Genomic DNA, 20,736 nt, shown 5'->3' with positions numbered 1-20,736 from the left:
TATTAATGTGTGTCCTTATTGTGTATCAAGTTAGGCCCTCTCCCGATGGCCTCTGCTCAAAACTGATTTCTGTATCTGGAAATAATAGATATATTTCTATTAGGGCAAGAGTACTCTATGGGCCTCATTAGGACCCTGGCGAAATGAGTCTAACGGCGCGGGTAATGGTGCCAGTGCCGTTAAACCCATTCCGCCCTATTACGAGGTTCCCTCGCGGGACCCGCTCAAACCAGACGTCCTTTCCAGGTCCCGCGAGGGGACCAGGGAGCTTACAACGGGCCCGTTGTTAGCTCCCTCCATATTGCTCCTATGGGGGCAAATAGCGGCAGGGCTACCTCCAAACTCGTAATGAGGCCCTATCTCTTGAATTCTCTTCTTGCCATTCATGAAAGAGTCAGGACATACCTTGTGGCATGGGTAATATAGATCAGTGGCAATGCGCTTGTACGCAGAGCAAGACATGTTCGAATCCCGGGTCCACGCTGAGAAACCTCTTTGGTATTAATAGTGTTATAAAGAACCAATTATAATTCTAATTAATTCACAATTTTCAAGGTCTTTTATAGGCTTTCTGCTTGTGGTGGGTGTGCTGTATACAAGATTGTTCAAATGCAGCCAACCCTTACATGGGAAGGAAAGCAGCTGTTTTGCTTCTTGGGTACCCCATGGGTTTTATGCATATTTATTCTGTACACTAGGCACCACCCAAACCTCTCTGTGCTCATTCAATGTGATCTGAGCTCTAAACTTACCAGAATTGGCTTAAAAGGAACCTAGCTCAATCCGTCTGTTCCTTAGCCGTGCCCAGGTGTCTGAATGCGGCCACCATTTTGAAAAAACAGCATTTATATACACCACGTGATGTCACACGGTACGGTGGATGACGTTGCGCAGTGTTTTACATATGTATGCCCTCCTGCTATTTAATTAGCCCAGCAAATGTTTGTATTTAGTGGAAAGTGGATTTACCGTTAAAATACCTCCATTATGCAAACTCATACTTCTCGTGTCATATAAAGTCTGTTTGGACACTAACTTCAAGACGTTATTACTCGTGATGCTTGTTGCACACCAAATGTAATACCCGATTCTAAAAACAAAAGTGAACCTATTAGAAAGAATTATGCAACACCAGCTTCAATCTTCCTTATTCATCGTTGAGGTAGGTTGAACGTATATACAATCCATGGGCCTTGTTCATGACTAGTGGGCACTCGTAACTTGGCTTTTGAGGCACTGATCATCGTTGTTTAAACTGTTTGCTTTTTCCTTCGTGTTTGTCAATGAAGGCATATATTTTATTATTTATTTAACTGCACACCAATATTGTTTCAATGTATTCTTGTTTTTGGTGGGTATTCCACTTTACAGGTGCATAATTAATTTGTACACATGTTGTGTTCCAGCTAGTCTAATGGTGTACTAATCCAGTGCTATTGTGGCTCACTGAAGTAATTTCTAACCTAATTTCATTGCATATTTAAGGCACCACAGTCATTATGTTATATGTACTGGTACTCAAAAAGCATCTGCCCTGCTTTATCTTAAATAATGTGGATGTTAGCAAAACCGGTTATTCGGCCCGTTTTTCATGCTGGTGAACAATTCAATGATATTTGTGTTGCTTCCATGTAGTGTGTGATCCTACTAATAGTGGCTCAAATGTCATCCTCAGCTTGAAATACATGTATGGCTCATCTGCAAAGCATGTATCCTATATATTTGGAGTGCTTGCATTATATAAATCTTTACATTGCTGGTTAATCTACTCAAGCACTGTCACCACATTGATCCTTCTTACCTAGCGACATCCTCCATTCATAAATTGGGTTGATAAAGACATGCGAGTAGAACCAGCATACTCCAAGCCTCAAAGACCTCAGGAGGGATGGGGATGAGGCCAGACAAGTGCTCTGTGCCATATCTGCCCTCTTCACAAAGTCCTTAATCATTCCCAAGAGGACATTAAGGATGGAGAGTTTGACTTCTCCACGTGGCCTCACCCATTACACTGCCAATCACTCTCATGAGAACATTATGGGTGAAGAGTTTGGCTGTTTTAAATGTCTTCTGCCCTCTCTACTAAGGCCCTCACTCTCTTGAGGATATTGAGGGTGAAGGGTTAGGCTGCTTCATACGGTGTTTGCCTTCTTCACAATGTATAGTACTCTCTGAGAACATTAAGGGGAAAGACTTGTTAATGTTAATGGGTATCGTACCATTCATTGTTGCCGCTTGCGTGGTCTCTTAGTGCTCTGACGGATCTGCAATTGAAGGGTGATTGGGGGTTTGTTAGTGGGGTTGGGAGGGAGAAGAGCACAAGAGCTTTGATGTGCTGTTGGCAGCTTCAGTTTGGGGAAACGGTCACCACTGAGTGCAGGTGTGTTTTCAGTTGGTGGCCATCATGTGGTGTTGAGGTATGACTGTGCATGGTTTGGTTTCATGTTGGGTATTCTGACGTGCATGTGGTTTGTGGTGCGGTAGAGGTTTGATTGTGTTTAGTTCAGAGTTTGAGGCAGAGTATGAAGAATGGTGAGTTGTTAGTATGGTTAGTTAGGAGCACCACAATTCCTACTCTCAACAGTCCATCCAAGTGACATACATTTCCCACCCACAACGACCAGTTAAGTGCAGCACATTTCCTTCCCCCAACAATCCATCTAAGTGTGACACATTTCCTTCCCCCAACAATCCATCTAAGTGTGACACATTTCCTAGTCCCAACAACCAGTTAAGTGCAGCACATATCCTTCCCCCAAAAATCCATTTAAGTGCGACACATTTCCTGCCCCCAACAATGCATCGAGGGGAGCAGAACCCAGCACAATACAGATGTTACACAATGCCCATCTCACGGTGCAGCAGGGAGCATATGGCTAACCTGCACAAATAGGCCAAGTGCCAACAAGAGGCCAACCATGCATCTAGGCCAGATGCAGAAAACAGCCATTTTACAGAATTAGGCTAAATGCGGGCATGGATATGATAGTAAGGAATACGAGTGGTGGGGTTTTACCGGCTATGGCGCAGGGCAATGTTTAACGCAATGGCTATCTAGCGAGTATATTCAGCACAGTGGCTATCTGTAACGCACAGCAAGAATACGTATGTATGTGTGCCTGTTGCCAATTGTAAGACTCCTTTATCACTGCTATAGTCTCAGCGCACCAGGGTTGTTATCAGAGCCACCAAAGGTTAGCTTATACAACCAGGCTAAATGCAGATGCGAAATATGGCTAACTTACACCCTTATGCTAGATGCAAGTAGGCGTACAGTAATAGGTAATAGGGGTGGTGGGGGTTTACTTCAGTACAGTCATGGCTGTGCCCCTGGCCCAGACCTCACTTACCTTTTCTGTCACTGTAGGTTGACTGCATCAGGCGTCCATGGGCAAACAGGGGCAAACAGGGAAGGGAGTGGCCCACAGGGGAGCTGCCCTTTGCCTCGGCCCTTAGCCGGCTGCCTGGGCACAGCTGCCCTGGATCCTTCTATAAAGAGGATCACTTCCTAGTTCAGGCAACCAACAGTGGCCAAGGTGGGTGGGAGTGGGGAGGGAAGAGGGCAGGGGAGGATGTGGATGGGTGCAAACAAAGGGCAGGGGAGCAGGGGCAGAAAAAATAACTAAAGACCGGGGCTACAAGGGAAGGAATTGGGTCTAGCAAATGGATTAGGAAGCACTGGAGGGTATTAATGAGCCCAAAAAACCCAGTGAAAAAAGATGAAAAATAAATAATAAAAACCGGGAGAAAATAGATAAAGGGACGAGCATGGGGGGTCAGAAAATGGTGGGAAGTTGTTAGAGGGTGCAGGGAGGAGGTGAGTAACGTACTTACTTTCACTGTTTTCTATGTCACACCCCTAGAGCTGGTTATCCCATGAAGAATCGCTTCCTGTTTAAATTACTTCTTCTTGTGTTTACATCCATCAGTGGGCTATGCCCTCTAACTTGCCGAAGCTCCTCCTACTCACTCCCTCACACTCTATGCTCCCATGCTCTCCTCAACCTAACAATGTGATGTGTTCTGCGGTTGCTGCTTCCACCTTCTGGCTCCCATCACTGAAACTCCCTGCACCACGAAATGAAGGGCATTCCACAGTGACGGCTTCAAAATCTCCCATGAGACCACCTTCTCCCTTATGAGGGAGTCACAGAGTCTTAGAGTGCTATCATTCGCTCACTCCCCAAATTTCATATCTGCGCATATCTCTAAACACTGTCATGATTGAAGATGTGCTTTTAGTCTGTCTTTGTTGGTTCCCTCTTCTTCCACCACTCTAATGTATTAGCTGATGTATCAGCACAGCATGAAGCTTTTCTCAAACCCAGCAATGGCTTCCCACATCACTATGTTCTTTGTACAGTGCTTCTTGACAGCACACTTTACATTTTCAATAAATAGATACTAAAGCAATAAATAAAGGTAAATTGGCTCCAACCTTGTGTACATTCGATTCTTAGAATGTTCTGAGCAAAAAGAGGTCTCTGAGCACACTGCGATGGCCAGACATGGCATGGGAGCCCCCCACTCCAGTTAACGCAGTCCATCTCCTGAAAGTGTCCTGAGTAATTTGTACCCACCTCTTTTGCAGAACCGCCGAGGGAGTGATTCTGAGAAGAGGAGTTTGGACAGCCGAGGAGAGAACACCGGGAGTGGCCGTACCATCCCTATTAAGCAGGTAATTAATGTCTGCAACCTCGGGCTCCCCTGATATTTTACACCATGACTCCCATGATCCCTCCCCATTGACTTGGCTGGCTAGAGCTGATGGCAGTTGTCGTCCAAAACACCTAGAGAAACGAAGTTTGCAGACCGCTGATTAATGTGTGCTTTTCAGCTCAGTGAGTGCTTGGAGCTGTCCATTTTCAAAAGTAATTTTGCCTTGAAACCTCTACTTTGGCTACACTGTGCCCTGCACTACAAGTACTGCTAACTAGTGGTCTATGATGCAGTGTTCACGCGGAATGAGTAGGGCACTGCTGAGGAAGGCAAAATGTTGGCCAAGGGCAGAGTGGTCTTTCTTTCTAAAAGAGTATTACTTTTCTGGTGGTCTTTTCAAATCAAAAACCAAAAAAGTGATAGGTAGAATGTTTTGAATTAATCTGAACCACTGGCATTGCTTTGGGCAACCTTCCATACCGCCGTTTTTTAGCCCATCTGCGCCATTGCAAACGGAGTCCAGCCATATGCGAATCAGTCAGGTACTGCCACTAATGGGAGCAGCCCTTTCTGAACTGCTAGGCCAGGTCCCCTCCGTGCAGAAACACAAGCAACCCCAGACATGTTTCGGCCTTGTTGGGCCTCCTCAGTGAGGTGCAGCTTAGTTCCCTATGGCACAGTGAGCAATGGACCCACGTCTGAGTCTGCCCTATCTCATAGGCAGACAAACTAGATCCCCAAAAGTGATGGGTGGAAGGTTTTCAATTAATTTGAACCACTGCATTGCTCCGGGCAAACTTCCACGCCACCGTTTTTAGCCTGTCTGCACCATTGCAAAAGGGTTTCACCAATATGCAAATCAGTCGGGTACTGCCACCAATGGGAGCAGCCCTGCCCAAACTGCTAGGCGAGTTCTCCTCTGTGCGGAAGCACAAGCAACCCCAGACAAAGCATACTACAGAGAAAGGAGACGCGTGTGACAGTGCTGGAAATGGAAAAAATGTATTGGGAAAACTTGCCTCTTTCAAGCGTCGGTGTTTTGGAAGACGGGGCGGCAGCAAGAGGCATCGCCCCTGGCCATGTTATGCAATAAATTATCTCTTCATAGAACCCAATCCTGGCGATTTGCATAAAAGCAAAGAGCATTATGGGAACATCATAATGTCCACCATTTTAAATGTTAAACATGTCTTATAGTGATTCAGTAATAAAACCTTTTAAGCGAATATTGGACTCTTCTGTTTTAATTGGTCAGAATACTCACCCTAATAAACAGATGTCTGTAAATTTCAGGACATATATAACAGTTTCGATAACTGTAGCACTGTATGTGAGGTTTAGTCTTGAAAGTTGTTGAAGAACAGGTTACTCATGTGTGCATTCAGCTTCAGAACAGATCTAGATGGTAGCGTTCTGTGCTAGCCCTTGGGCTAGGGCAGCACGTGAGCAACCTACGCTTCAATGAGCATATAGCTTTCAGAAGACTAGCCTCTGTGGCGAGTCTTCTGAAAGTATGCTTGTTGAGGTGCAGGATCTGGGATTGTCATGTGCTGGCCCTTGGGTCTGGGGGAGGGGCGGTGCTCCGGCAAGATGTTTTTTGCCGCAGCTTTGCTCCGTCTTGTTCCGGCCCATTCCATGTGCTGCGCATGCACAAACATAATTCAAACGAGCGTTGCGTGTTTATTTATTGGACTTGATAAAGTTCCCCTGAGTAGTCATTCCGCTTAGACAATAGTGGCCTCACCATGGCCGCCACCTGGGAATTGGAGGTAGGGGTTGAGGGGTCGTCTCAACCACGATTCTCTTCGACCTCTTAGTGGCCTTTGCTACTTCCAACCGCTGTGTCCTTCTGGGCAGCTTAACATTAGTGGCAGGGATTGAAGGAGCACCACTAAAATGGGTTGACTCCCGCCATGGAGTCTAAACATGACTTGGAAGGCAGGAGGCTTCTCGTACAGTAGCATGCAGTGTCCCCTACACTCTGCTGTTCACCGCAGTAGCATGCAGTGTCCATAAGAATCTAAGCTCTATTATTCCCCGCAGTAGCATGCAGTGTCCCATAAGAATCTAAGCTCGAATCTAAGCTCTATTATTCACCGCAGTAACATGCAGTGTCCCATAAGAATCTAAGCTCTATTATTCACTGCAGTAGCATGCAGTGTCCCATAAGAATCTAAGCTCTATTATTCACTGCAGTAGCAAGCAGTGTCCCACATGAATCTGTGCTCTGCTGCTCACTGCAGTAGCATGCAGTGTCCCATAAGATTGCAAAAAATAGAGTACATGCACACAATGTGTTTAATCCTTCTTTGCAGTTAATAGGTTTTTTAACATTTGGAGCTTGTGAAGCTCACTAGTAGTAAGTGTAGGTAAAGGGTGTGGGGGAGAAAAGAAAGACTCTGGTATCAAAAGTCAGAGAAAGATAGCTAAGAAAAATGGAGAACTCATGGAGCATGAGTCCTCCCGTCCCCTGCACACCTGTAGGTACTGGTAAATGTCACCAGTCAAGATTAGTTTATTTCTATTTGTTAAATGAGAATTAGTGATAGCTAATGTAATTTATGTAACTTCATCCATATAATCATTCGAAAAGAACTATCTTGAATAATTTTTAAGAAAACATACTCAAAAAATGTTTTGCATAATGGTTGTATTAGTTTCATACAAATCTTTTGTGCCTATAAAATAATATCAGGTGCACAATTCTTAAGTGCAAAATTCAAGATTCAAAGGTTCAACACTTCTGCACAATTCTAAATTCAGAGTTTCAAAATTCAAAATGATTCTCAAAAAAGTACAAAAAAGGAAAATTACAAACATTAGTCAACATACACAATTTTAGAATAACATAAAACAGAGAGCTCCACGCGTTTCCAGAGATCAACTCTCTTCTTCAGGAGGAGCAATATATCCTAAATCTCTTAATCACAGAAGGAGCTTTGAGTTCATTTGTAAAGTAATATCCATTCAGCAACTTAATGCTAACATTTAACTTCTCAAGTCACGTATATTCGCCTTGTGGTGTGATGGTTACCCAGATGTCAAAAGCAGAATCCTCCAATGAATACAGATAACTTTGTGTTCATTTAAAAGGAGGTGGGAGATTTGCTAATAATATTGTGTAGTGTACTCTGACTGTTTTGGATAATATCCGAAGTGGATGAGATGGTGTTTCAAAAAGTGACACAAACGCGATCTGTGAGAGTCTTGACGTGCAGACAAGGTCCTGTAATACAGGAAAATGGCTTTCAATATCTACTGGTGCTGATTACTCATTTATGAAAATCAATCTCTAATACGCTCTGTGTTGTCAGTTTCCACAAGCGATCCCCTCTATACAGAGATTGAACTCACAATACCATATACAGTATTTCTCATCCTCGAGTGGTTATGTTGCTTTCGTCGAGCTGTGTCGGGGTAATGGAGAGTTAGTCACTCGTGATCTAATCAAGAGGGCACTCTCTCAGAATCTTGTTAAACAATATGGCAATCAGCGCGATGTAAGAGCAGGCCTCCATCCGTGTTCTGAAAGCACACGAAACCGGCGTTGCAGCCGCGGCCATGTGTGTTGAGAAGCAAGTTGCTAGGAAACGGCCGTTTAGTGAGTGGCGCGTTGAATATGGAAACGTCTGCACGTTCATTGAAGGGTGTTCTGGGAATTGAAGTGCAGAATGACTTCTACTCTTGTGTGTTGTCAATGAAATGAGATACATATCCTTATAAATGCCGCACGGACGTGTCTGCAGATATGTGTAATGAGAAAAGTGTGAAAGAATTCGCTCGTGGTGGTTGATAAATCTTAAATACTATAGCCAATTGCAGTGGTGGCCATTATTAGGAAGATTGACAATACTGACATACCAGTGGTTTCTAATTGGAAGCCACGTTGTCGCAACATAATTGGTCATTCACTTACAACTGATGAGAAATTAACAGGAAAAGCGTTTATGGTAGCCATTTATTAATATTGCGCGCTACAGTGGTGGCCATCATTCCACAATCTTGGTTGTGACAGTTTTGACATTTTCATAAAGATACATGTAACCATACATATATTTGCAGCCCATTTGTATCGTTGCATTATTTAGAGGAAGGCACAGGTGCAGAGAATTGAGAGAAATGAGAGAATGTTTCTTCCATGGGAGTAGTCTCACCTCTTATCGGCTATGTGTCTCAAATTGTGTCCAATTTGGAAGAATCATCATTCGGAATCAGGATATGGTGAATGCAGTTCCTATTAGCTGAGTAACGTCCATTATGTGTTGAAAGTGATCTCATTAAGGATTGTGCATGGTCCTGTGAGCATCAAAAGGTCATCTCTTGGGTATGTAGTACAGGATTCCAATCGTGAGGTGGTCTACGGCTTTTACAAGAACATATTTAATGAGAATTCTCCATTCATACCGCGTGGTTCGTAGACTGGTCTAAGGGCACTTCCTGAAGGGCTCCAGTGGCTCTGTGTCTTGCCCTGGTGCACCCTGCAGCTAATATTCGAATGCACCACTTGCCATAGATGTCCCCTGCAATGCACCCTTAGTTCTCCTGAAACAGCCGTTCCTGAAGTCATCTCTACCTGGAAACGTGGTGCATTTTTGTGCTGGTGATCAGCCAGTATTTGCTCCTGCCAGACCATATCCCGAGTACCTTCAAATCAGCCTGCATCCCTTACCAGGCCCTGAAAACCAATGCCCCGTCCTCTATTGCAGATACAGTAAGTCTCCAGAGGCCAGCGCGGCATGTTGAGCCACGCCCCCGCCAGGCCAGAAGCAAAGGGCAGCAACACGGAAGGAGAAAAACAAGAAAAGAAGCACGTTCAGCCACACCTAGCCAAAGCACACCGACCCCCCTCCTTCTGTGCTTCAGAGAAGCGATATGAACCCTGCTCTTCCAATATTATGTGACCCATCGCTGTCGTTGGGCAGCCCCTCTACCGTGCATCACTCTTCTGCTTCCTCCAAGCTAGGCTTGCACTACATAAACGCATAATTGTAATTGTAATTGTAATTGGCTATTTATAACACGCTTAATACCGACAAGGTTTCTAAGCGCAGACCGGGGATCGACCGCGACAAGCGATGCACAGCCGTTAAAAGCAGTGGCTTCGCCTGGAATCAAAATTAGGAGGGGCACAGAGGGGGCCAAAGACAAAAGTAGGGGGGGGCTGCCTATGAAAGGTAATGTGTGACGTCACAGGCACTCCTGCAGAGAGGCTTTTGTGCACACCAACTACCCACACCACACTGTACCTCCCCCCCATCAGAATGCAGGCACGAAACCATTCAGTGACTAATGGCCCATCATTAGCAGTTACGTGGCTACATTCTTATGGGAGGGGGTGAAAGCTGCTCGATCACTGCTCGCTTTGAGACAAAAGGAGTATTGCGTGTGATATGCAGACATTTGCCTCAATGAGTGTCACAAATAACACCACACACAGAGAACATGGTCACTGCTCCCCTTAGGTAGGGGGAGTACAAGGGGGCGCATAGGATTTCAAAGGGGGGCACTGGCCCCCCCATGCCCGCTCTAGCGATGTCACTGGTTAAAAGGGACGTTATGACTAGAGCAAAGCTTTGGAGGACAGTCGCAATTTTTATGGATGTATGATGTATGCATGTAGGGATGTATGGATGCATGCATGTATGGATAGATGTATGTATGGATGCGTGCATGGACGTATGGGTGGGTGTATGCATATATGTATGGATAGATGGATGCACGTATGGATGGATGCATGTATGGATGGATGAATGTATGTAAATATATATGAATGGATGTATGTATGGATGGATGGATGTACATATGGATTTATGTATGTATGGATGTATATATGATATGATATGGCATTTATAACGCACCTATACACAGGTGCTTCAAGGCATGACGAGGCAAAGGAGGGGAAACAGAGGGAAGACAGACAGCGATCCTACTAGGCCAGGTGACATTGAGATCGAGCAAGTGCAGGGGAGGAGGGGAAGGGGACAGTGCGGGGGGAAAGGGGAGGGGGCAGTGCAGTACATAGTATAACAGTAAAATAAATAAAAGTACGGCCAGCTGGTGGCAAGTGCAAGGGTAAGAGCAGAAATCAGGGGTCAAGTGCTAATAGGGGTGTAGGGATACAGAGACAGTCCCTGAGTGCAAGGGTTGCCAGGGGGGCAGTGCAGGTGTGCAACTGGCAGGGAGGGGACCTAGTCTGAGATCAAAGGGTCGCCAGGTAACCAGTACAGTTTCATATTCAGCCAGGAGATTAGCAGAGGAAAGGAGGAGAGAAAGCAGAAGCAAAGAAGAAGGTCTTGAGGTGCTTCCCGAACCGGAGATGGATGGTTCTCCTCAAGTTTCGGAGAGGCAGGGAGGCTGTTCCAGAGGGAGGCCCCAGCAGAAGAAAGAGATCTACCACCAACTCGCTGCTTGGAGAAGCGACAGACCCTGATGGAGTTGGAGGCGGATGAGCGAAGAGCTCGAGAGGTAAGATATTTAGGAAGAGAGAGTTAAAGTTATTGAGGTCCCAGGCCCCAGAAGACCTTGTGGACCATGCAGAGGGTTTTGAATTTAATCTTCGCCGCCACTGGGAACCAGTACAAAGACTTCAGTCCTGGAGCGATACAATCCCTGGGCTTGAGGCCAAGGGCAAGTCTCGCAGTCCTGTTTTGGATGAGTTGCAGAGGGTGGAGAGTAGAGCAGGCAAATTTAGAAAGAGGCTGTTGCAGTAGTCCAGCCTAGAGAGAACTAGAGCTCTGGAGACAGCGAGCTTCTAGGGGAAGGAGAGAAAAGGAAGAATACTTCTGAGGCAGTGCAGCTGGTAATGTGACTTCTTAGAGACGTCAGAGATGAGAGGAGAGAAGGAAAGTGTGGAGTCGAAGATGACCCCAAGGTTTTTAGCCTCACAGGTGGGAGCAGGAGGAGGGCCAAGAGAGGCCGGCCAGAGAGTGACAGGAAAGGAGGGAGCAGGTGTGCCGATGAAGTAATCTCAGTCTTACTGGCATTAAAGCAGAGATCATTGGCGGCATACCACTCCTTGATGGCGGACAGACAGTCAGAGATGAGAGGATGAGAAGAGGTGGTGGAAGGGAGCCTGAAAATGAGTTGAGTGTCATCTGCATAGCACTGAAGGTTTGGGCAGAGAGTGGCAATGAGGTGGGCAAGAAGAGTCAGGTATTTGTTGAACAGCCAGGGAGAGAGGTTAGGCCCCTGGGGAACACCACAGGTAGAGATAGAGGAGAGGAAGGATCCAAGTTGGACCTGGGAGGGTCAATCAGAGAGGAAGGAGGCCAGCCAAGCCAGGGCCTGATCGATGATACCCAGGTTATCACAGAGACGGTTGGGCAAGATAGCATGGTTGACCGTGTCAAAGGCAGACGAGAGATCAAGTAAGATGAGGACACAGGGGTTGTTGGAATCAAGGTTGGAGAGCAGGTCTTCACGGATGTTCAGGAGAGCAGATTCCGTGCTTCTGGCAGCTCTGAAGCCATACGGATGGTCATACAGACAACCAATAGATTTAGAGTGAAGATTAAGCTTGGAGATGGCCAGCTTTTCCAGGAGTTTGCCTAGGAAAGGAGTGATGGAGATTGCACGATAGTTAGCCGAGCAGGAAGGGTTGGCAGAGGGTTTCTTAAGAAGAGGGTGCACAAGGGAGCGCTTCAGGGGGGAGGGGAAGACTCCATTGGCGAAGGAGTGGTTGCAGAAATCAGCCAGAGCAGGAGTCAGGGTGTCAATGTGGTTCTTAATGGTTTTGGAGGAACAGGGGTAAACCTGTTTTGATGATACTTTCATAGATTAGACTTGTCTATAAACCTTGTCTGGGGAGAACAGGGGAAAGGTACAGAAGGAGGGAGGAGAGGTGGCTGAAGAAGGGCCAGAGGAAGAGCAGGGAGTAGAGGCAGGAGGGGAGAGGAAGACAGAGAGGACAGGATGTCCTGAGTTTTAGAGATAAATGAGAAGCCAGGGCCATGCAGAGGGCCTGGGAGAGGACAGGAGAGGTAGAGACTGCAGCAGGATTGGCCAGCTCCTTGTAGATTTTAAAGAGTTCGGCCGAGTTGTTAGATGCCGCAGAGACGCGGGCTTGGAAGTGGGCTCTCTTCTTGCTTCTGACAGAGAGCCGGTATTGCTTTTGGAGCAAGCGGCAGGCCAGTTTGTCAGAGGATGAACCAGAAGCGCACCATTTCCTCTGAGCCACCCTGCACTTGCATTTAAGGGTGACGAGGTCTGAGTCATACCAAGAGTTGTACTTGGCTTTGGGTTTCAAGCGGATCCTCATGACAGGGGCAAGTACATCGAGAGTACCAGATATAGCAGAGTGGAGCATGGAAAGGGCTGTGTCAGGGTGTGAATCAGCCAAAAAGGGAGAGGGGTGAGAAAGCAGCGGTGAAAGCCTCAACTGACACACGCTTCATGGGTCGGATAACCGAGAAGGTAGGTGGCAGTCCTGGAGTTGGCTTGGCCTGAGGGGTAGAGCAGGTGAGATGGGAGGAAAGGAGAACGTGATCACTCCAGGAGAGAGTAGTGATGAGAGGGGTAGAAAGGGGAAGGTCTGAAGAGATCAGAACATCCAGAGTGTGCCCTGCAGTGTGAGTCGGGCCAGAGGGGAGAATAGAGAGAGAGAGAGAGAGAGAGAGAGAGTCACAGAGGTCACAAAAGAGTCCAGTGGAAGGACAGGAAGCATACAGGTGGATGTTGAAGTCTCCAAGAAGGAGGATTTGAGTGGTTCAGACCAGGAGGGAAGAGGAGATGTCCGCCCACTCAGAGAGGAAGGAGGAGATCTGACCAGGTGGCCGATATACGGTAGCCACAGTAAGGGAATGACCAGGAGAGAGAGATAGAGCCTGCAAACGAGGCATTCGAAAGAGGTGTAGGCCTGCATAGGAATGACAGAGGCAGGAATCCATTCAGGGAAGATCAGGGCTACACCCCCTCCTGAACGGTTGGGTCTGGGCACGGACAGGATCTTGTAACCATCAGGTAGGAGAGTGTCAAAGAGCTGGCCGTGAACCATGTCTCAGTGAGACCGAGGACATTAAGGTCAAGTTCCTCCAAGAGGCAGCAGATGTCAGAGGAGTGTTTGACAGCTGAACGAGAGTTTAGAGTGGCAATGTGGAGAAGGTTGCCGTCCTTGAAAGACTTCCGGGAGGGGTTCAAATCAGAGGTACGCCCTGCCGAGGTGTAGAAGCAGCACGAGGCTGAGCAGAAGAGGAAGGAGGCGAGTGCAAGGTAGCCAAGGAGGAGACAGCAGGGGGAGGCAAGGAAGCCGTGGAGGGAGGAGAGGGGATAGCAACAGAAGAAAGGAAATTGAGGAGGTGCGAGAAGCGTCTATCAAAGAGGAGAAGGTTGGCTTGAGGGCCTTGGACCAAGACGGTACCATGCAAGTAAACATTAATGATGACCTTAGAGGAGTGGAAGGAGCCCAGGAGGGCCTCCCACCGGGTGCCACCATTAATGGGAGAGGAAGAGAAGGGGGGGAGCTCAGAGACCATATGTCGAATGCATAGGTCTGGCGAAGGAACGACAAAGAGGATGTCGGTGAATGTTTGACTGGAAGAGGCACTGGTATAGGTGTCGGCGATAGGGAAGTCTGGGTTGGAGACCAGGATGTCTTTTTTAAACTTGTTCCTACCAGATTTAGTGAGGAGAGCAGATAGTCAATAGAGAAGCAGTTAGAACATGTATGGATGGATGGATGCATGTATTTATTTATGGGGTTTATAGAGCGCAAACCGAACTGGAAAGCAACAGAACTATTTTTAGGGGTGACAACCTTGGTGTTACAAGTAGGGTTCAGGGTAGCAAAAGAGCTAGAATGGGGAGGCGGAGAGCTCCAAAGGGGGAGAAGTAGGGTTTGAGTAGAGTGATAAGCCATTGATTTATTAAATATCGACCCCTGGATTGTCCTCCCTCTGTTCCCCCTCCTTGTCTTGTAGCACCTAGTGTGTACAGGCGCGTTATAAATGCCATATCATTTCATATCGCTGTGGTGCGCACTGATGCCTGGGGCAAAGGCCTGGGTGGAGCCGCCACAGGTGCAGATCTTGGTGGCAACATTTCAAAACAGAACTTTGAAGGTGGAGAAGGGTTCCATGTGAACAGCAGTTGAACATGGGTAAGTCGGTCCCAGGAAATGGCCGAGGGTGTTCGGAGGGATGAGCGATGGCCTCCGTTGACCTCAGCCAATTGAATGGGAGTTGGGTTTGGATCCCCGAATCAGGAGTTGCAGAGATGGGTGCCCTTGTGCCGTACAGTGCAGTAATGCAAATGATCCCAGGGAAGCTGGAGGGAGCCCCGGCCATCTCGGGAGGGTCAATATCCAAGTTGTTGAGGGCAGAGCCCCGGACAGCTGGGGATGGCACTGGGTAGACCATAGCTGTAAAATCACCCTGTCCCATGCAGGACCTCTACACCCAGTGCAGTTTCTATTGATTCCCTCACTGCATGACTATGTGAGCGGACAAGGAGATTGTGTGAGCCCCGCTGTTGCACCTGACCACCTGGCCCATCCTGAGAAGCACTTCCATGGGACACCTACTAGGGCCATGGCACCCATCTGGGTCTCCAGCTGCTAGGCTTTCTTATCCTTTCCCACTGTGGCCAGGCCTGTTGGTCCCCACCTGCTCTGGGGACACATCCTAGCATGGAGGAGCCTGTCCAGCTCCCATGACACACTTCTGTCCCACAGGGAGACCCTTCACACCTACTATTATGGAGCCTGACTGCTGACAAATGTAGGCTACAGCTGTGCAGGTGCGACTCAGGCTCTCTGGTCTGACTGCTGCGGCCATATGGCAAGTTTGGCCCAGTCGAAGAACCAAATGGCCTAGGACAGTCACCCATTACCACATGGCTGTGCAACAAGAGTCTGTGCCTGCCTTAAGGCCACCATCCAGGGTCTGGGGCTGAAGCTGCCATCTGCAACCAATGCCCACCCTCTCTTCTCTGACTCCCATGAGTTGGATCCTGCCACTCCGCCGCTCACTGCGCCGAGCCAATCTGGTCTGCTAGGCTTACTGGAAAGGGAGAACAGTGCTCAGTGCTCATACCACATCCCTGCAGGTGCACCCCGGGTGCATGGGAGTTTCCTGTGCACACTGTGGTGCGGCAGGAGGAGCAAGGATAGAGACACTTGTGGTACCAGCACTGCGGCGGCACAATTGATGAAACTATGCCTCAGAGTATAACTACAAACAGATTACAGAGAGATAGTTTCTCTGCCACTTACAAACACCTGACCCAGAATCAGTTTGTCTACAAATCATCATGCACCACATTCCCCACAAACATGAGTTGCACAACGGCTGAGAGAGGTTGGCCACTTTTGTCCACAACCGAGTCCTGATGCAAGCAGCTCAATGCACCGGCACACATGTTGGCTATCTCAGGCCAACCGAGGCACCACGGTGCTGGGTTACCGCCACAGTTTTGGGGGCACACTGACTTCAAGACTTTCAATCATAATCACACAGATGCCAGCTTTGCCCCATTGCCACCTCAGCCATATTGTGTATGATAATGGGTTGAGGTTGTTTGGCTTCCAAGACCTCTAATCATTTACCTCACCAGATTAAACTGGGGTATCCTAGTGCCAGCCATTCTGAGTGAAACATCAGATGGAACCAGACACTAGATGGTCTGACTGCTCATCTGACCCTATACCTATGTCGGACAAATGATTAGCATGTCAGGACCGCTATGGACCTCCACCACAGTATCCTCTGCCATTACCCTGCCAGGCATAGTGCACTATGGGCCTCATTACGAGGTGTGCGCAAAGGGATACCGGGCAGCGTTAAGGACATTGGTGCCGGTAATCCCTTTGCGCCCTATTCCGAGGTCCCTTAGCGGGTCCCTTCCTTAACGCCTGGTTTTACCAGTTATTATGGACGGGGCCCGTTAAGGGACTTCAGACCTAATAGCGGTACCGCAATTTGCGGTACCATTATTAGCGCCTTCCCCCTTCCCATTGAGCCTTATGGGGGCTCAAATGGGAATGGGGAATGGCTTTTTCAATGGGGATTTACCGGTCCTGCCAAGGTCGGACTGGACTGGTAAGTCCCCATTGAATGGGACCGGATACGGTCCCGTTATTGGTGGTAGTCATGGCGCTAATAGCGCCATGACTACCACCAACCTTGGAATGAGGGCCTATGTGTCGGGTCCTATCACACACACACATACACACGCTCATGCAACACCTCCACAACGGAGTGGACTAGAGGTGCTAGTGGCATGCACGTGCAATGGGTTCACACTTCAGCTGGTGTATGCCAGCCCTCCCCTCCAGAGTGGAGGGGAGGGTGGGCAATTGGCAGCATGGGGGTGAACAGCGGGGAGCAGATCGCAGAGTCTCAGGTAAGGTGGGCGGTGCAGGGTGTGTGCACCTGGGTCTTAAGGAGGAGCCATTCCTTGAAGAGGAAGGTATTCAGCTCTTTCCTGAAATGTAGATGTGATGGGGAAAGTCTGGTGTTGAGGGGGAGTGGGTTCCTGAGTCTTGGCGCATAGACAGAGAAGGCCTGTCTTTTGGTTCTTTCTTTCCTGTACAGTCGTAATTCAAGTCTGCACATTTCCTTACTTCTGGTGGGTCGTAGACCTCTGGAGATGTAGAGTTTCTCAGTGAGGTAGCTTGGGGACTTCAGCATGACAGCCTTGTAGATGATGCAACAGGATTCGAAGATGAAAGGGACTTGCAGTGGGAGCCAGTGTAGTTTGATGAGGGTTGCAGAGTCCTTTAATGAGTCTTGCTGCAGAATGCAGGAAAACATTTCAGGGGTGCCAGGGTAGTCGCCAGAAGGCCTTCTAAAAGGACATTGTCACCCTACAGGTGGGAGAGGACCAAGGCTTGGACAGCGGATCTGAATTTGTTTTGTGGGATGAAGGACTTCATTTTCCACAGGAGACAAAGTTGGTACCAGGCCGTTTGTGTCTTCCTTGCCATATGCTGTTTGAACGTGAGGTATCTGTCGATGTTGCCCCCAAGGGACTTGGCACAAGGCACCATCTGGGGTGTGAATCCATCAACGTTCAGAGCAGAGAGCCAGGCCTGGATGTCAGGGTGTTCGGTGTTGTTGGTCAGCAGCAGGAATTCAGTCTTGGAGGGGTTTTGACTCATGTAAGCACTGGACATCCAGGACTGGATCAGGACCAACGTGAGGCAGGCTTTGAGCCTGTGAATGTCTTCCATGGAGCATATCTTGAGGTAGATATGCATATTGGTGAATGTGGATTTTGTGTGGAGAGAGAAGTGTTCTGAGCGGTTCCATGTAAAGATAGAAGATAACGGGGTACAGGATGGATCCTTGTGGGACTCCACAGGTGATGGGAATAGTTGGAAGAATCCATTTGTACAAACTGTTGGCGGTCACCAAGGTAAGATTTGAACCAGCGGAAAACGATCTTGCTGATCCCCATGTGCCGATGTAGATTGTCGGTGAGTGTCTGGTGGTCTACTGTGTCAAATGCTAGGAGGCAAAGATGGCCATCATCAAGGATTTTAAGGGCATCGTAGATCACCCTAATGGACGTTGTTTCTTTGCTGCATCTGGGTCTGATGCCAGATTGGTAGGACTGAAGGAGGTTATTGGCTTCGATATGTTGGAGGAGTTCTGTGGCTATTGCTTTCTCAAGGATGCTACCTAGAAAGGGAAGATGGGCAATAGGGTGGTAGTTGCTGAGATCGTCATGGTCCAGTGTTGGTTTCTTAAGAAGTAGGAGGATTTGTCCTGTCTTGAGGGTCGAGGGGAAGGTGCCTTTAGTTAGTGAGCTGTTGATGATTGTCAGGTAAGGGTGGAGTGCTTCAGTCGGAAGGGTCTTGAGTAAAGAGGCAGGGAGGATGCCTCTGCATTCGATGTGGCCTTGAGGTCTGCTAAGGTGGCAGTGAGGTTTTCCATAGTTAGTGTCTTGAATGTTGTCCAGGTAGTTGTGGGTTTGTGAGATGGGATGTCTGGAGTGCTGTCAGTTGTGCCGTTGGTGTCTATGTGTGGGAGGATCGTGTTGATCTTGTTGATGAAGAAAGAGTTGCAGTCCTGGTTCATCAAAGGTACATCAGCCCATCTGAGGTGGAGTTTAGTGAGGACTTCTGTGGGAGCCTCCACTGGAAAGTTCTTGAAGCATCAGAAGGCTTGATTTCTTGGTTTCCAATGGGTTTACTTGAGAGGTGTGGTGTGACTAATCTCAAAGGGGATTGCCATATGGTCCGACCAGTCGAGCGTAATAGGAGAGCTGCGATGAAGGGTGGGCAGTGTGGTGATGATGAGGTTGAGGATATTACCTTTCCTGTGAGTTTTTTCTTTCATGTGCTGTGTGAGGTTCAGTGTGTCAAGTAGACAGTGAAGCTCTTTCTTCATTGATTTGTTTGCCAGGGATGTTGAAGTCCCTGAGGAAGATGTTGTTGGCATGTGTAAGTGACATGGTGGTGACCAAGTCTGTGAAGTCTTCTATGAGGGAGGTGTTGGGCTTGGGTGGTCTGTAGATAAGATGAAAAGTGACTGTGTCCGTTGGGGGGAGCAGCAAGTGGCAGGATAGGTTTTCAAAAGAGCCAATGGTGGCGACGTCCAGTTGGGTGCATGGCCATGATGCCTTGTGAATGATGGCGAGGCCTCCGTCGATCTTGTTTCAATGGTCTTGTTGCAGCTGTTGAGGGTGAGGACATCTAGGATCTGGGTGGAGGTGGATGTCATCCAGGTCTCAGTAATGAAGATGACATCCAAGTCATGTGTGGTGATGAGGTCAGCGATGTCCGCAGCATAGTTGATTGCTAAATGAACATTAGTGAGCATCAATTTTTCATGTAATGGTGGATAATGGAGTGGTGCTGTGGTGTATGGTGACATGGGTGAGGTTGCTGCGATGCAGTGTCCATGATGTTGCTGATGGGGGCCATGGTTGGCGATGAGTGGTAATGGTAGGAATGGGCTGTTGGGAGAGAGCAGTGAAATATATTGGTTTTAAATATGGCACCAGCAACTTAATCCAGGAAATTCCAGCAGGAAGGTTGAAAGTGCCTTCATGTCAATGACTTGCCAGTGGTAGTGGTGGTAATTGCTGGTCCGGTGGCAATGGCGGGTCTGGTGGTCATGGTGGAGGAAATATCTGTCAAGATCTCCTCATGCATGACTCCCAGATTTCACATTTCCCACATCTCCCCACGGCAGGCCTTCATAAATGGTTCCAGCAGCATTGCATGCGCACTTTTCGGACATCACTTTGCTGAGAGCATGCCGATATCATACATCTGGAACAGGGGTGTTTGGGGCAACAACAGACATACTTCCACTGCTTTCTATAGTTGAGTTGTGCCCATTGCTCTGGTTTCAAGCACCTGCAATTCATATATGCATCCTTGTCACTAGAAAGATAAGGTTAACCAATGTCTTTGGCTTCTGTTTTGTCCTGTTCTGTAGGGGATCTAACATTGTAAATGGTTGATCATACCGGATCTAACAAATTATATACATTTTTGTCAATTCTTTGGTTGAGAGGGTGGGGAGCTGGCTATGAGTTAGCACTTTCTAAATAATTGCTTATAACTCCTGTTCTGTAGCGGATTGAATATTGCAAATGGTTGATCCAACAAGATCTAATGCATATCTAACAAATGACATAAGCCGGTGCCCGCATTGCCAATCTCCTTCTCTGTCATTCGACCAATGAAGCGAATATCAGTCGCTGCTTTTCCGCCACTTTCATCCCCCCTTCTATTGACTCTCCCATTGGCACAGCTCTCGCTAACCTTCATCTCTCCATCTCCAATACCCTTGACACCCTTGCCCCTGTCATGAGGATCCGCATGAAACCTGCCTCCAAGTCCAACAACAGGTATGATTCCGGCCTAGCCTCACTGAAACGAAAGTGCAGAGTTGCTGAACGGAAGTGGAATACTTTAAGCTCATCCACCGACAAACTGGTCTGCCGCCTACTCCAAAGGCAATACCGTCCCTCCATCTGCTCCAAGAAGAGGGCCCATATCCAAGACTGCATCTCTGGGGCAACCAACAATACGGCTGAATTATTCAAAATCTGTAAGGAACTTGCCAATCCTACTGCAGTTTCCACTTCTCCTCTTCCATCCCAAGCCATCTGTACTGCACTTTCCTC

General features: G+C 47.8%; 1 protein-coding gene across 3 annotated transcripts in view; it reads left to right on the top strand.

Annotated features, from left to right (window-relative positions):
• The window catches only part of AGAP2 (ArfGAP with GTPase domain, ankyrin repeat and PH domain 2), a 1,175,901-nt gene that overhangs the window by 1,074,145 nt on the left and 81,020 nt on the right, over positions 1-20,736 (top strand). For all 3 annotated transcript variants that reach the window (XM_069653347.1, XM_069653346.1, XM_069653345.1), the window contains exon 9: positions 4,592-4,678. In XM_069653347.1, the coding sequence (XP_069509448.1) occupies positions 4,592-4,678 (87 nt within the window). The remainder of the gene's footprint in view (positions 1-4,591; positions 4,679-20,736) is intronic.

The sequence above is a fragment of the Ambystoma mexicanum genome, chromosome 3q, assembly GCF_040938575.1.
Source record: "Ambystoma mexicanum isolate Mex_15411 chromosome 3q, UKY_AmexF1_1, whole genome shotgun sequence".
Lineage (NCBI taxonomy): Eukaryota > Metazoa > Chordata > Amphibia > Caudata > Ambystomatidae > Ambystoma > Ambystoma mexicanum.
The sequence above is the reverse complement of the archived record's forward strand: the minus strand, read 5'-3'. Positions and strand labels throughout refer to the sequence as shown.